This window comes from Nesoenas mayeri (genome assembly GCF_963082525.1).
Source record: "Nesoenas mayeri genome assembly, chromosome: 2".
Taxonomy (NCBI): domain Eukaryota; kingdom Metazoa; phylum Chordata; class Aves; order Columbiformes; family Columbidae; genus Nesoenas; species Nesoenas mayeri.
In genome coordinates, this window is record NC_137543.1 from 160,407,089 (window position 1) to 160,420,673 (window position 13,585).

At 36.2% G+C, this 13,585-nt stretch overlaps 1 protein-coding gene across 3 annotated transcripts in view; it reads left to right on the top strand.

Moving 5' to 3' along the window:
* The window catches only part of ADCYAP1R1 (ADCYAP receptor type I), a gene marked incomplete at its 5' end in the record, with an annotated part of 112,949 nt that overhangs the window by 88,495 nt on the left and 10,869 nt on the right, over positions 1–13,585 (top strand). For all 3 annotated transcript variants that reach the window (XM_080339706.1, XM_080339707.1, XM_080339708.1), the window contains one exon: positions 741–832. In XM_080339706.1, coding sequence (XP_080195832.1) covers positions 741–832 — 92 coding nt within the window. The remainder of the gene's footprint in view (positions 1–740; positions 833–13,585) is intronic.

The window sequence follows — 13,585 nt, forward strand, 5'->3', positions numbered from 1 at the left end:
TTCCCACTGTTGTTTTCTGGCATTAAGAAGCTGTGGAGTTGGTGACAGCCAAATCTGAAACTAAAGCATCAAAATAAACTGATTTTATTAATCTCCAAATATTTACATCTATATGTATAATTACATGATTCTATGAAAGAGAAGATGCCCAGGATGACATAAAACTAAAAGACATAAAGATGAACATTAGCACGCACCCACACACACACACCCCTCCCAAAAACATTAGAGGTCATTTCATCTGGGATTCAGCCAAGTACAAGGAAAGTGACACAACTTGAGATTTTCAAGAAGGGGGAGACACTAAATTGTGACCGATGGATACTACTGAGCTGAGAAATGCCTTAGTTTAGAGATTAGGAGGTAAAGATGCTTTTGCTGATGAGATCTTTCCTATGTGGTTTTGATGTGTGAGGGTCTTTCTTTTTATTCTTTGCACTGGTTTATAATAAAAAATGTTGAAACCTTTTTCCTCATGTTTCTCTTATGTGGTGTTTGGTACTGAAGAAATTCTGCCTTATTTTAGCTGCTGCAATGCAGGGGGGTGGGTATTTTTGCCTGTAAAAGTGGCAATAAAACCCTTGTAAACTTTCCCCATTACTCCTGACCCTGTAAAACTTTTAGATGGTAGTTTGGAGAAGAATGAGGCAATGGATCCAGCAGGTCATTGGGAATGTCTTATTCCCATACTTGAAAAAAATATATCACTGTCATAATTTTTTCCTCTCTTTTTCCCCTAGATAAACTTTGTGCTTTTTATTGGCATAATTGTGATACTTGTGCAGAAACTCCAGTCACCTGATATTGGGGGCAATGAATCCAGCATTTACTTGTAAGTACAAATAAAGCAGTAATCAATTTAGATTTCTAATATACACATAGGAAAAAAAAGACCAAGTTGAAAAGACACCTCAGCTGAAGTAAAAAGAATCACAGGATCTATTAAATTCAGTTGGCTGATTTTGACTCTTTTTAATCCAAAAACCACTGAAGTGCATTTTAATGCCAGCTTTCGCTTTTCTATGAAAGACCTAGGAAAATAAAACCAAACAAAAACATCCAAACAAGCATAAATACAAGATTTTAAACCAAACCCAAACAAACTTCTTTACAGGTCAGTTATCCGGAAATTAAGATACTGACCAGGAATAATGATAATTATACTAGGGGGACAGTCTGCTGTGCTTCATACATTCCAGGGACATAGTCCAAAGTTCACTGAAAACAATAAGATTTGGCAAAAAAAAAATCATTAACTTTGGACTGAATTCTCATTTAGGAAGATCTAAAGCTGTTTGTGCTCATGTTTTTGGTAACCTTGAATGCACTCAACTTAAGCCAAACAATTCCACCACACAGTTAGAATTGTGTACAAAATACACAACAAATCCTAAAATTTTCCTTTAGAAGCTGTAAAACTTCCTTTGTGATTTGAATTTTTTTAAAGCCGACAACTTTTCTGTTAGTTTTCACCTCATTAAAGGGCAGAGATTGCCCATTTGAGGTGCTCATCATTTTAATTTTGAGTGCATGCAGTCATTCTCCATGTAAAAATTATAAAGTAATTTAAAATAACTAGGATATGTGGCAGCACATTTGGCATTTTCTTGGCTTTTCAGCCTAAACATCACGCAGATTTGCTTTGCATTTTTTGTAAGGTCTAGTGATTCTAGCACTTATAAACCTAGGTAAGACTATTTGATGATGAAAAAAAGCAAGTCATGCAAACCTTGAACAAAATATGGCAAAGTAGGAGATCCTTATTTTGTAAGACTTTTTCTTAAAAAAAGTATCCAGTGATCAGTTTCACCCTAGGCAGCCACACTATACTATAATGATTTCATCCACCTGAATGAAATTTTTCAGGGAAAATATGTCTTTCAACTTCTATTTTTCTTCCCTTCTTTCCTATTATCTTGTTTACACTTAAATGAAATGACAATATTTTATGCCTCGCTTTTTCATCTGTGTAGTCAGCCTTCCACTTACTGAAAGTACTGCCCTTAAAGTTTGGTCTAAACATTGTTTCCAAAGACAAAAAACCCCCAAATTTTAAATTAATTCTGCAGGTGGATATATGTTAGAATTAAAACTCAAGAGAAAGTGTAGTGAATAGGTCAGCTTTACACATGGTTTGCCTAGGACTTGCATGAAGACTTCCCATGTATAATATTTGCTGCTGGCAATTAATCCACTGAATCTTAGGTTCTAATTAGCACCCAAGATATGTAGAGCTTGCTCTGATTGCGACCTGCTCCATTCATACTTGGTGTCTGCGGCAAATATCTCACATATGAAGCAATGCCATAGACTCCAGTGATTTAACTATAAAACAGCCTTGTCATTTTTGATCAACACGGTGACTGGGTTTTACTGATATTTTTCCTATGTGTATAGTTATCCCTCCAAAACCAAGAAAAAACATCTTATTTTCTGTTTCATTCGCTGCCATTATTTTTCATATTTCTTTGCAACTTTATAAATGGGTGTGTATAAATTGATCTTGCATTCATGTATGTGTTATGAAGTGGAGTGTTGTTTATCCAAACATATTCGAGAACAGAACAGTCACACAAAAATGATGAAAAGAAATGAAATGAATAAGTCTATGCAGGTATACACAATATTTGTCCACACATATTTTGTAGAAAGAGAGCTGTTATAATGAAGAAAAAAGATAGAACAAAGTATGGTTATGTCACTGTGATGAAATCTCTGTGGCAGTTAGACTGTGGTCCATACTATGCATTTTCCATGTCCTATTTTGTTGTTTCAAACTATTAAACATCATCCCATCAGACCAAATTCTCCATCCAGGTCTTTATTCCACAACATATGTGTTTTGCCTTTAGTACATGAGGAAGTGTGTTCAGACAGTTTCTGAAGGCAATATCACATCATATTTTCAGTAGTGATTGGGATTTACTTTGCTATCAATCTTCCACCCTCTGGCCAGGATTTCCATCATCAAAAAAAAAAAAAGAAAATAAAAGACCCTGCAAAAATTTGGTTATTGATTTTGGGCAGGATTTTGGTTACTGATTTTGGGTAGGATTTATTTTCTCCTTATACGTATGGTACATGTTTATATTCAGACCCTTCTAATGAATATTGTTGTTAAGAAAATCAACCTCCGTTTGTATTTTATAGACATTACAGTCATGGTTCTGTAAATTCTGCTTAAATTCAAAGATTAATTACATATTGTTACCACTGTGCACTCATTATTAAAAATTTCCACTACTGAAGTTGGCTGCAAGCTATGACAGGAACATGAGAGAAGAGTTCACCCCTGGGGAACTAATGCTTAATTAATACAGCGTAGTCACTAGAAACTGTAAGACCTGCTTTTAGAAAGAAAACAAACCAACCAAACAAAATCAATCAAACACAAAAATCCACAAAGAAACAAACAAAAAACTCCAACCAAACCAAAACCGGTAATTAGTATAATTTGCAGCACAATGATAAGTGCTGTAATTCCACATAAAAATCAGGCTTGCTTTTTAAATAACCTTTCTGATGATCACTATAAGCAACAGCCTTTGCCTTTAGGCAGAAAAACTCGGAAACGTAGTTAATTCCTAACAGTTACCTGCAGGCATCCAATGCTATAGTGATTCTAAAGTTCCATTTTATCAGCTTGTATTTTCAGTCTTTCATTACCAGTTTCATGCCTAATCGATCTTTCTTCACATATTTCATTCCCCCTCCAAGAGCTTCCTACGTGCTGCCGATCCCATGTCAGACTGAACAGCTCAAAACACATCAGATTCTAAGAGAACAGTAACGCCATCTGTCTTTTAACTGATGCTTTAGGTAGAAACTCCTTTCCATGGCTGAAATGTTTGAAGGCTAGATTGATCAAAAAATGTGTAAACACCTGATGTAGGAATTAAAAAGGAAATAGAAGCCAGCTTTTAATGTTAATTTTATGTTTTGTGTTTTGTTTTCTGGTTTTTTTTCTGAGAACCTTAAGCAACTTTCATACTTCCTCCCAGCAGTCATCATAATCATTATTTACTTTCTAGTGCCAGGAGTGAACTACCAAAGGCGTAAAAATGAAATAACTTTGTTTCTTGAACCATGTTCTGGTTTCAGTTAATCTTGTGCCCATCTTGAATAATTCCACCAAATCAAGCATCAAACCAAAGCAAGTCTAGTGATGCAAATTCAATAGGTTTTTATCTGAATCAGAAGTGCTGAGATCCTCAGATGCTGGGGAAGCATAAAGTGATATTGACTGTATTCCTAGTGTAATTAAGACAATTATCTGTCGTTCAGACAGGTTTCTTGCCCCATCTGGTGTGTGAATTGCATAAACACCTGTGCCATGGTCACGGACATGACATATTTAATCCTGTCGTAAAAATGACCATGTCTTGTATTTATACCTGTATATTCAATCCAGTTAGATTTTACTTAACGTGCTTCCAAACAGAAATCATTGCCTGATTTTCATCAAGTTCCAACTGCACAGTTTGGTAATACTTTGAAGAAATAATAGATTATTTGGGGACACTGTAACCCATATGCTGAGAGTCAAGTAGCACCACATCAGAAGTCCATGAATCCAATGTGCACTCACAATTTTGCAGACTGGAAACACATATTCACAACCCTAATATGACTGGCTCGCCACACAGCGTGTCACATCAGGCCCACATTATTTGCATGGATTTTCATACTTGTCTGGAATTTTATGAAACAGAAAATAAATTGATCTGGAAGGGCTTCACTGTTTTTCCTGGGATATATGCAGCCAATAGAGTATAACATGATACGTAAGAATCTGCTTTCAGGCATCCTGGTTTTGGTCAAGCTTTTGTAGAGAGCATATATTCACTCCCCAAAGAAGATGTATTCCTACAGAGATACCTGAACAAAGCTTAAATCCACACTATTATTTTAATGAGCATTGTTGCGCTGCTGAAAGAGTCATTACAGAAAATAATCTGCCAGTATCACTGCCATAAACCACTACAGTATTTATTTAGGTATGCATGGTATAGATGCATGCTGGAATAACCTTTAAGATTAAAAAGGCCTGTACATTTCCATCAAGTCTTTGCTTATTCATTTTTGAAGATAAAACACAATTAAATGAAAAAGCTTCTTTATTTTTTTTTTTTTTTTTTTTTTTAATTTCCAGTTTATCATGAATTCATGAATAGTATAATTTGGGAGGGGGAAGCTTGTTTCTGCTTTTGCTTTAACAGATTCTTCATAAATTTTGTATCACATGTTGGAAACTCAATGAAAAGAAAACAAACCCCACATATATCTAGCTAATTCAGGTCTACGTCATTCCTCCTATCAGCATCTTGCTGGAAAGAAAGGAGAAACATGGCATATACCATAGGTAGGTATGATTTTACATATGATGCAACCTAGAGGGTTAGGGCAGGAGAAGCAATGTTGTAAGGCGAATGTTTTGGTAAACAACACTCCTCTACTGTTCACCTATGAAGTCACCGGACACTCAGTGATTCATTCTGCTACCGCTTTGTCTTGCTGCAAGTGCTCAGACTGCCAGCATTGATAATTATTGACAGGGTCTTCATGCCAAAAGTCTCAGTTTTGACAAGAAAATGGCAGATGTTTGATGAACCGCCTATTTTGTAGCATGGCACTTTAATTTCTTAACCCTAGGTATTATCAGTTGAGTGCTGGAATGCCCACTAACCCACCACTGAAAGGAAATCATGTCCCTGGGCTTATATTTTACTATCACAAGAAAATGCAACAGAAAACACAGACGATGATCATTTGGTGTCAGTGTTTGATCAACAAGGACCTAATTCTCATTGCTAAGAAATGCTGGGAGCGTAGACATTTTCTACTTTGGTTGACAGTAATTCTTGACAGATTTATTTAATGGTCTAGAGAAAATGTTCTCATTCAAAACTACTATACTTTTAATTTAATTTCCCTAGAGAAATTATTGGTTTGTCTATTGATTTGTGGGGGTTTTGGGTTTTAGTTTCTGTTTTGTTGGGGTATCTTTTCTTGGTTTTTTGGGTTTGTTTTTTTGAGGAGGTGTTAATTTGTGCCAAATCTTTTTAGGTAGGAATTGGAAAAAATTGAGTGTACTCCTTAGGAATGTAAGTTCATGTAGGCTATTACAATAATTAGCAAGAATATTATTACACAGGGATTTGTTTATTTTTTATGATAAAGTAATTGAAAACCTTTTTCTGCTTTGTTTATCTATCTATAGATTTTCTGTGGTCTCAACTACCATAAAATCAAATAGCACAGAGTACTTAGAGTGTTATAAAGTTCCTGTGAGGTGTTATACCTACTGAACAGCTGAGGGTATGATGCATAAAGGGACTATTCAAAATCCCACCTGGTCCCCATGGCACGTAGAGCAACATGAACATACGTCTTTCTTTGTTGAATCTACTTTCCTAACCTAAACTCTGTCCTTTCATCTAGTATGCATCCTTTTCATTCTTACAGTGGTGATGGGATCAGATCTAAAAATATGTCCACCTTGAAAGTGGCTTTGTTATTTCATGGGCCACTTGCCAGAGGGGCATTCCAGAAAAGAAAATCAATATTTTTAAAGGAAATTCCATCAATTTCCAGTGATATACAGGCACTTTGCTAAAGCTTTGGCAAGCTCCAGTTTTTGAAATCATTGATCACAAAGCTTGTTTCTTGTGGTTACAAGATCATCGGTGATGAATGCCTTGTTAAAAAGTGCTCTGCTTCTGTTATTTTGAAATCTTTAGAAGGTGTGTTAGATTGTAAGTCAGTTGTGCCTTGGTCAGCACAGGTGATGTCTGTGTGATGGAGTCTGATTCCTGTTATTTTCTATTTTGAAGTAGTAATGAAAAATAGGATGACTTTGTCTTTAAACACTATTTGTGCACATTGCTGTAAGGTATTTTTATGGGCAATGTTATAGTTTCAGTGGATTTACGGACACAGGAAAGGATATGACACAGATTTATGTTGATGAACTAGTTGACTTTTTAGAAATCTGCCTAAGTTTCATGCTTAACAGTACTCTAACTATTGACCTAAAATTCCCACTTGACTACAGGCTCTGTGGTAGCATTAGAAAATAAGATTGTGTCTTAAATGAACAAAGCACAGACTTTTTTCGCCTATCTGTTAAAAGAACAAGCCACAAACTGGAAAAGAGCGTGTTTGCATTAAAAGAGAAGCCACTAATAGATGGCCCTTCTCCAGAAAAATCAAGGAGGTGTGCAGTTTAGTGAGGGAGAGAACAATGCCATGTTATATTCAACAGTGTGGTTCTCTTTCTAGAAATGTTCCTTCCATTTTTTAAAGAAGAAACAGTAATGCAAAGCTTGATGCATTCTCAACAGTTCTATCAAGTGTTGAATAAATGCTAACAGCCCTGATTTTGTGAAGGGTTATGAACAAAAATAGCCTAAAGAGTGTCTTGTGAATTCCCATTGAAATGTTAGTGGCATATATCTGGATGCTTAAGACCCAAATGTCTTTCAAAGGCAGTAAAATATCATGGCTTGATTGCCATAGCTGGTGTGGGACAGCACTCACCACAGTCGAAGGCTCAAGCCAAGTGTGATTTATACGTAAGTGTTTGTATCAGTGCTTGTGTACCTGTATAAACACAGGTCTTTGCCTACATGTGTACTGCCTGAAATGCTTTTAAAAAAAAAAACACAAATACTTTAGCAATGTGCACAATATAGAGCTTCTTACTTTAATGTGAACCTGACTACACTTAACTAAATTCTCTGTAATATTAAAGCTTTTGCCACACATTCAAGTTTACTGATTAGTAAAAATAAGATAGCCTTTCTAAAGAAAATGGGGTGCAGACCTCAAGTGTGTTTCTAAAGTCACTGCACTTCATCAAAGTGAATAACTTAATTTTGATCGGTGTTGAGGAACTTTAGTTGTCATGGAGATCAGCAGGATAGAGAACGTCCAGCACCTAAGGCTATGAGTCTTTACAAATTACCCATGGGTTTGGATGTAGTGTTATATCTTTATCAGAGTAGCTTAATTACTGGGAAAGATAATGATTTTGGAGATTCAGCCAACTTTTGAGAAACCTCAAATTGAGAGCGAAGTTAGGAGCATCCAAATTAGACCGTTCTGGCTGTTTTCCTTTTCCCTCCTGCATCGCTCATACCTATGTTTGTAATTTTGAATACATTGTCAGGCTGAAAGGGAGAGATCTGGAATTTTATTTGTCCCTAAATCAGTTTGTTTCTTTGAATCAGGTACTTAGTAAAGATAAATGTGGAGTTGAAGCAACTGGTCATGCAGCAGTTGTTGCGAGACTGCAGACAATGGGGAATAATTCTGACATCTCTGATCTTGAACGTGCTTTCAACTTACATCAAAGCTTGATGCACACCTGCATCCATGGTCTCCCATTTACCTTTTTCTACCATTCACATTTTTGCCTCTACCATACGAGAATAAAAAGAGTTTAATTTCCCCTCAGTGTCTCTTCTTCTCCTTGCCATTGATTTCTTGTGTTTCACTTCAGTAACTAACATGCTTCACATAGAGTGGTTTTAATTTTATGTCTGAAGAGTTATTAGGATGTACTCCAAGTAGATACATAGTCCTTAGAGCGTGAGGTATGGAAGGAGCAAGAAAGATGGTGCTGTCACAGTGAAGAAGGCTTTTTGGATCTGGAAGGATGAACTTTTCTCGAGGCTCTTGTAACTAATACTGTGCATAAAAGGAACTGTGTGGTGCAAACTATGTTAATTGTCCAGGAACAGATTCTTCCTTTCTTGGAGAGTACAATACACACTCAAAGGCTACCAGATTACAGTGACTTAATATTGAATTAAGCCTTAATGGTGGTTTTAACAAATGTATACTACCTCAAGATTGGACCAATCCAAAGTTGTGCACATGGTTCACGTCATAGTCTTAGTGTGTCATTTACTGTGCACCTGTATCATTACTGAGACACTTCCAAAGTGTAATTCCTCATACATACTTCCAATGAAAACGCTGGAGTTGTTCAGCTGATTAAATGCCTGCAAGCCCAGGCCTTTTCAACAAAGGCAGCATTAGGTTATAGGTTGAAACTCAGATCATTGTCTGCAGGGATATTGTATAACATGTAAGGCAGGTGAGGCAAAATGATGTAACTGAAGCTTCAGAACAGCAAACTATATAAAATCAGTGTAGCTATACTGATGTTGAGCTCTGCCAGCTGATGGGATTGAGACCTGTCTATGATGCTTGAACATCCACTAATTGCAACAGACTGTTTTGCTCATTAGTTTGTTTTAAAGACTATGAGCTAATCACGTTCTCAGATATTTTATGTCTGGATTTGGACACACAGAGTCTTCATTTCAAACAGGAAGCGTGTATTCAAAGCCATTTAAGAATTCCATTTGGTGTGGTACATTTTCCTCACCACACATTCTGTAGTCTTCTGCACGACAGTTATGTTACTGCACCCCCATCAGAATTATTCCATAATGCATGACATTAGTCTATGCTCTGAAATCAGTGAGAATAATCTAGCTTGTTAAAGTAGGATCTTCAGAGTTAATGCAGAAGAATCAGGATCTGTAACCTGAAAGCTACACGTTATTTAAAGACTGTTTTTGATGGAAGTATTCTACTCTATACTACCATCTTTCTACTTTAGAGCACTGCTAAATATTAAGCTTTATCTTCATTATTTGATCTCTGATGGCTTTCTCCATCCTTGTGTGTTCCCCCTACAGAAGTTAGCAAAGCCAAGAATGAACAGTGTAGCGATAATTTTTGGCTCTCTTCAATAATTCGGTTTCATCTTCAAGCCTCAGTTCTTCACAAAGGTCTGAATAATTGGACAAAAAGCTCCAGTTCAAATTAATATTTGTTAAACATTCCTTTTCAGCCTCATTTATAGTCTGCCATCAGGAATCTGACATCAGCCTCTGGAGAGGTGATAGTGATTTCCTCATAGACATACTGTCTCTGTGTCAAATTATTGTTGTAATTACTCTGCTAGATTTCAGTTACAATAGATTAAATCTAACTTTGGTGGTATTAAAAGTACATTCATGTAAAGTGTATAGAGGACATTGGATGTTCTCTATAGTGTGAGAGCTTTGAAATATGTAGAAGACTCTTTCGAGGTTTCCTACATATGTCCTAGTTTTTAGCTTGAAATTCTCTGATTTTACAAATACATAGACACAAAAAAAAAATGAAAATCTTCTTTATGTTCCTCAAAATCACTGAAAAAAAAGGCAATCCACTGAGCTGTGTAAGACACATCTCCTCAAAACAGAGAAAAAATAATGACCTCTCACATGTTAAACAAATGCAAGAGCCCTAAAAGATAGAGACTAAAAAGTCTATTAAAATCAACTTATTTTATTATGTTTGGATTAAGGACTATAAAGGAGATCTCACACTTTCCCTTTTTTTTTCCAACTTGTTTTCAGATTATTCTCAGGTTAAATACCTCAGACCCCTTAGAGAGGTCAGGGGAAAGCATTTTTGGTTTGACGATGTTGGCAGTAAAAAGTAGACCTATAGGTAATAAGACTAAGACTTTGACAACAGGTGACTAGATCAAGACTTTCGAACTTGTTTTCAGTTGAAGAGTAGAGAAACAGAATTGCTAATTTTTAATGAAGAGCACAACAATGGTGGTACTTTTAGCAAGACAGCATGGCACCCACCTGGTTAAATAAGACAATCACGCTTGGTTCATTCCACAGTTAGTAGAGATCTACTCAGTCCAGAACATAAAATCCCTAATACTACTTATTTCATTCTAGGCAAGATGTTTAAGATGGGTCAGATAAATCTCACTTTATGGTCTATTTCTCACCCTTGACTGCAAAGCTACCATGGGGTGACAAGCTAAAAGGCACAGAGCCTGTGTAACTTCAAAAATCATATGAGATGGACCTAAATGACAACTGTGCTGAGAAGCACCAGTGCTTATTCTGTGTCTGTGAGAGGGGGGAATGAGTCTACTTGCACACAGTGGGTCAGGGCTCACAGTCACTGCAGCACGATGGGATTGTATAGTTTGTTTTCTGCTCCCAGAATAAGTTTGGTTTTGCAGACTGTTTACATATGATCTGTAAGTCCATGATTTTTGCAAATGTAGTTGGTATTTTATCCAAGAAACAAGTCTAGCTTCAGGAAATCCTTAGCTATTGAGTAGCAAGGAAAAGAAGTCCCCAATCTATAACATCAGCTGTAGGTAAGTAGGCATGTAGCATAAATAATAGATGGTATGGCTGAATTTCAATTTTTCTCTCTCTCTCCCATACAATTTTTCTATTTTCACTTTGGTTAACTTTTTACTGTGTTTTTGATACTTCATTTCATTGCTTTCTACATTCCTTCTCCTACTACCACATGATTGCCAATCCTATTCGTAGTGAGGTTACACAGAATTACTTGAGCAGGGTGCACAAAGATTCTAAATGAGGCACAGTTTTAATTTGCATGAACCAAATTCTAGTTTTCTTGTGTTTCCTAAAGGATGCCTCTTCTGCATATTCAGAGACAATCTACAAACTCTGTCATTCCCTGTGTGCTATTAGTGTCCTAGAGCCAGAACCCTGATCTTTTTCATTATGGATCTACATGGCCTTGGTAACAGAGCATAAGTTCATTCTCCTGAATTAGCATGTTCATTTCACTTCTCTTAAGCACCTCTGAGAAACTTTAAAAGTCTTTAGAATTAAATTGCAACTACCTTTGCCTCAAATTTGTGTACTCTCTCATTTGCATTAACTTTCCAGATGTCAAGATGTTCGGTCTGACAAGATGGTCTTCAAGCCACATCGTACATCACTTATTTAATCTTGGGAATGTTTAACTTTTTCTTTCCCCTTCCACCCTAGCACCCTCCCTCTTCCTCCCAGATGCAGCTGCAGTCCATGCACAGGACACATGCGGTGAGACTCAGCTTGTTTGCCTTTAGCTGTCTAAAGTCTCGTATTAATTGAAGCAGTCTAGTTGTCCGTCTATGGTCAAATGGAGAGACCAGGGCACCTCCGTAAGACAATGCATCCCGTGTGTCCTAGACTCCTCTGTTACACAGGTCAGCTCAGCCTCTGCAAGTGCCCGTTTCTTTCCATAATTGAGTGAGTTAAAGGTGACAGTTCAGTTTAAATTCACCTTAGGTACATCTAGTTAGATGTGACCAATTCCATTCCGTGTGTGCCTACAGAGATCTGAGGATCCTGCCCTAATTCGTGTAATGTTTGGATATCCATAACCTCATTTATTTTAATTTTCTTTTTTTTTTGGCTTTTTTTTTGTTTTGTTTCTTTTTCCTTCTTCCCATTTCTTTCTGGTTCCTGGCTATTCTGTCTTTTCTCTCTTCCTTTCCTTCCACCAGTGTTCCTACTTCAAGAATATGAATAAATAAATACATAAAGTAAACCAAAAAAAGGTGAGGGAAAAAATAAGGAAAGAAAATTTATATCAATTTATATCAATAATCTGAAGGCTTTGGGTTGCTTCTCAATATGTAACATCAGAGAGGTGTTTCTACCTAAATTAGTTAAAGGTGGCAGAAAAAAATGCTAACAGCAGTAAAATATTAATGTTTTCCTAAGTGCTACCAAAGTTTTCCATCACAAGTCCATACGTAAATATCACCTCACTGGTGGGGAGCAGCAGTTAATACTTATATACTATTTTCAAAATCAAGTTCATACTTTTTTGGTAATTCTAGTAAATATTAAGTGTTGTCATGTTAGTTCTACTCACAAGGAAAACCTATAATGGAAATCAATAACTGTCAAATAAAACAGGGCATAAGCAATAAAAGAAAAATGGGTGATGATTTTTTTTCCCAGATTGCTACAGCAATATTAAATGTGTTGTTTAAGAACACAAACCCCTACAACACCCTATGACTAAGTTTTCATACTGATTATTGATTTTTAGATGTTTCATTTTCAGGTTATGTACCTTAAGATGCCTTCATAAGCACTGCTTTTCAACACATGCTGAGCAGCCCTCTTGTGGTAGAAATTAGTCTGATAAAATGTGTTTCAGTTTGGGTGATCAACAAATGAGTGAGACTCTTAAAATCTGTAGTCACTTCTGAAAGTCTCAGTCATAGTAAAAAGGAACTATCTCTAAAATTTCCCTCCTTGTTTTTGGTCAGTCTTAACTGACAACTCAACTCTGTGAAAAACAGAGGCGGTGCAAAATTTTATCACGGAAGTGATACTGTAAAAGGAACAGTAATTTTCATATTTGCTTCTTTAGCACCATCCAAGAAATGAGATTCATTTTGCAAGTTGAAACATGATTGCTAGTTCTATTCACTGAATGTGTACACACTGTGATACTGCATTCTTTCCAGCTCTTACACTGTAATCTTTAATAACAATGCAGTTGTTAGGTTTTGATTAATCAAAAGGAAAGAAAACAAAACAAAACTTCAGTAAATGAGATTGACTTAAAGGAGTTAACAGTAGGGAGAAATTTGATATTTTCAATTTATTCTATTTTATTGTTCAGCTTAGAAACTGCATCTTCCATCTATGGTCAGGTAAATACAAATCTTAGACCATGCATAGTAGTAGAGCAACAAAAACAGAGTTTTATTAACTTTGAATAAAGTTAA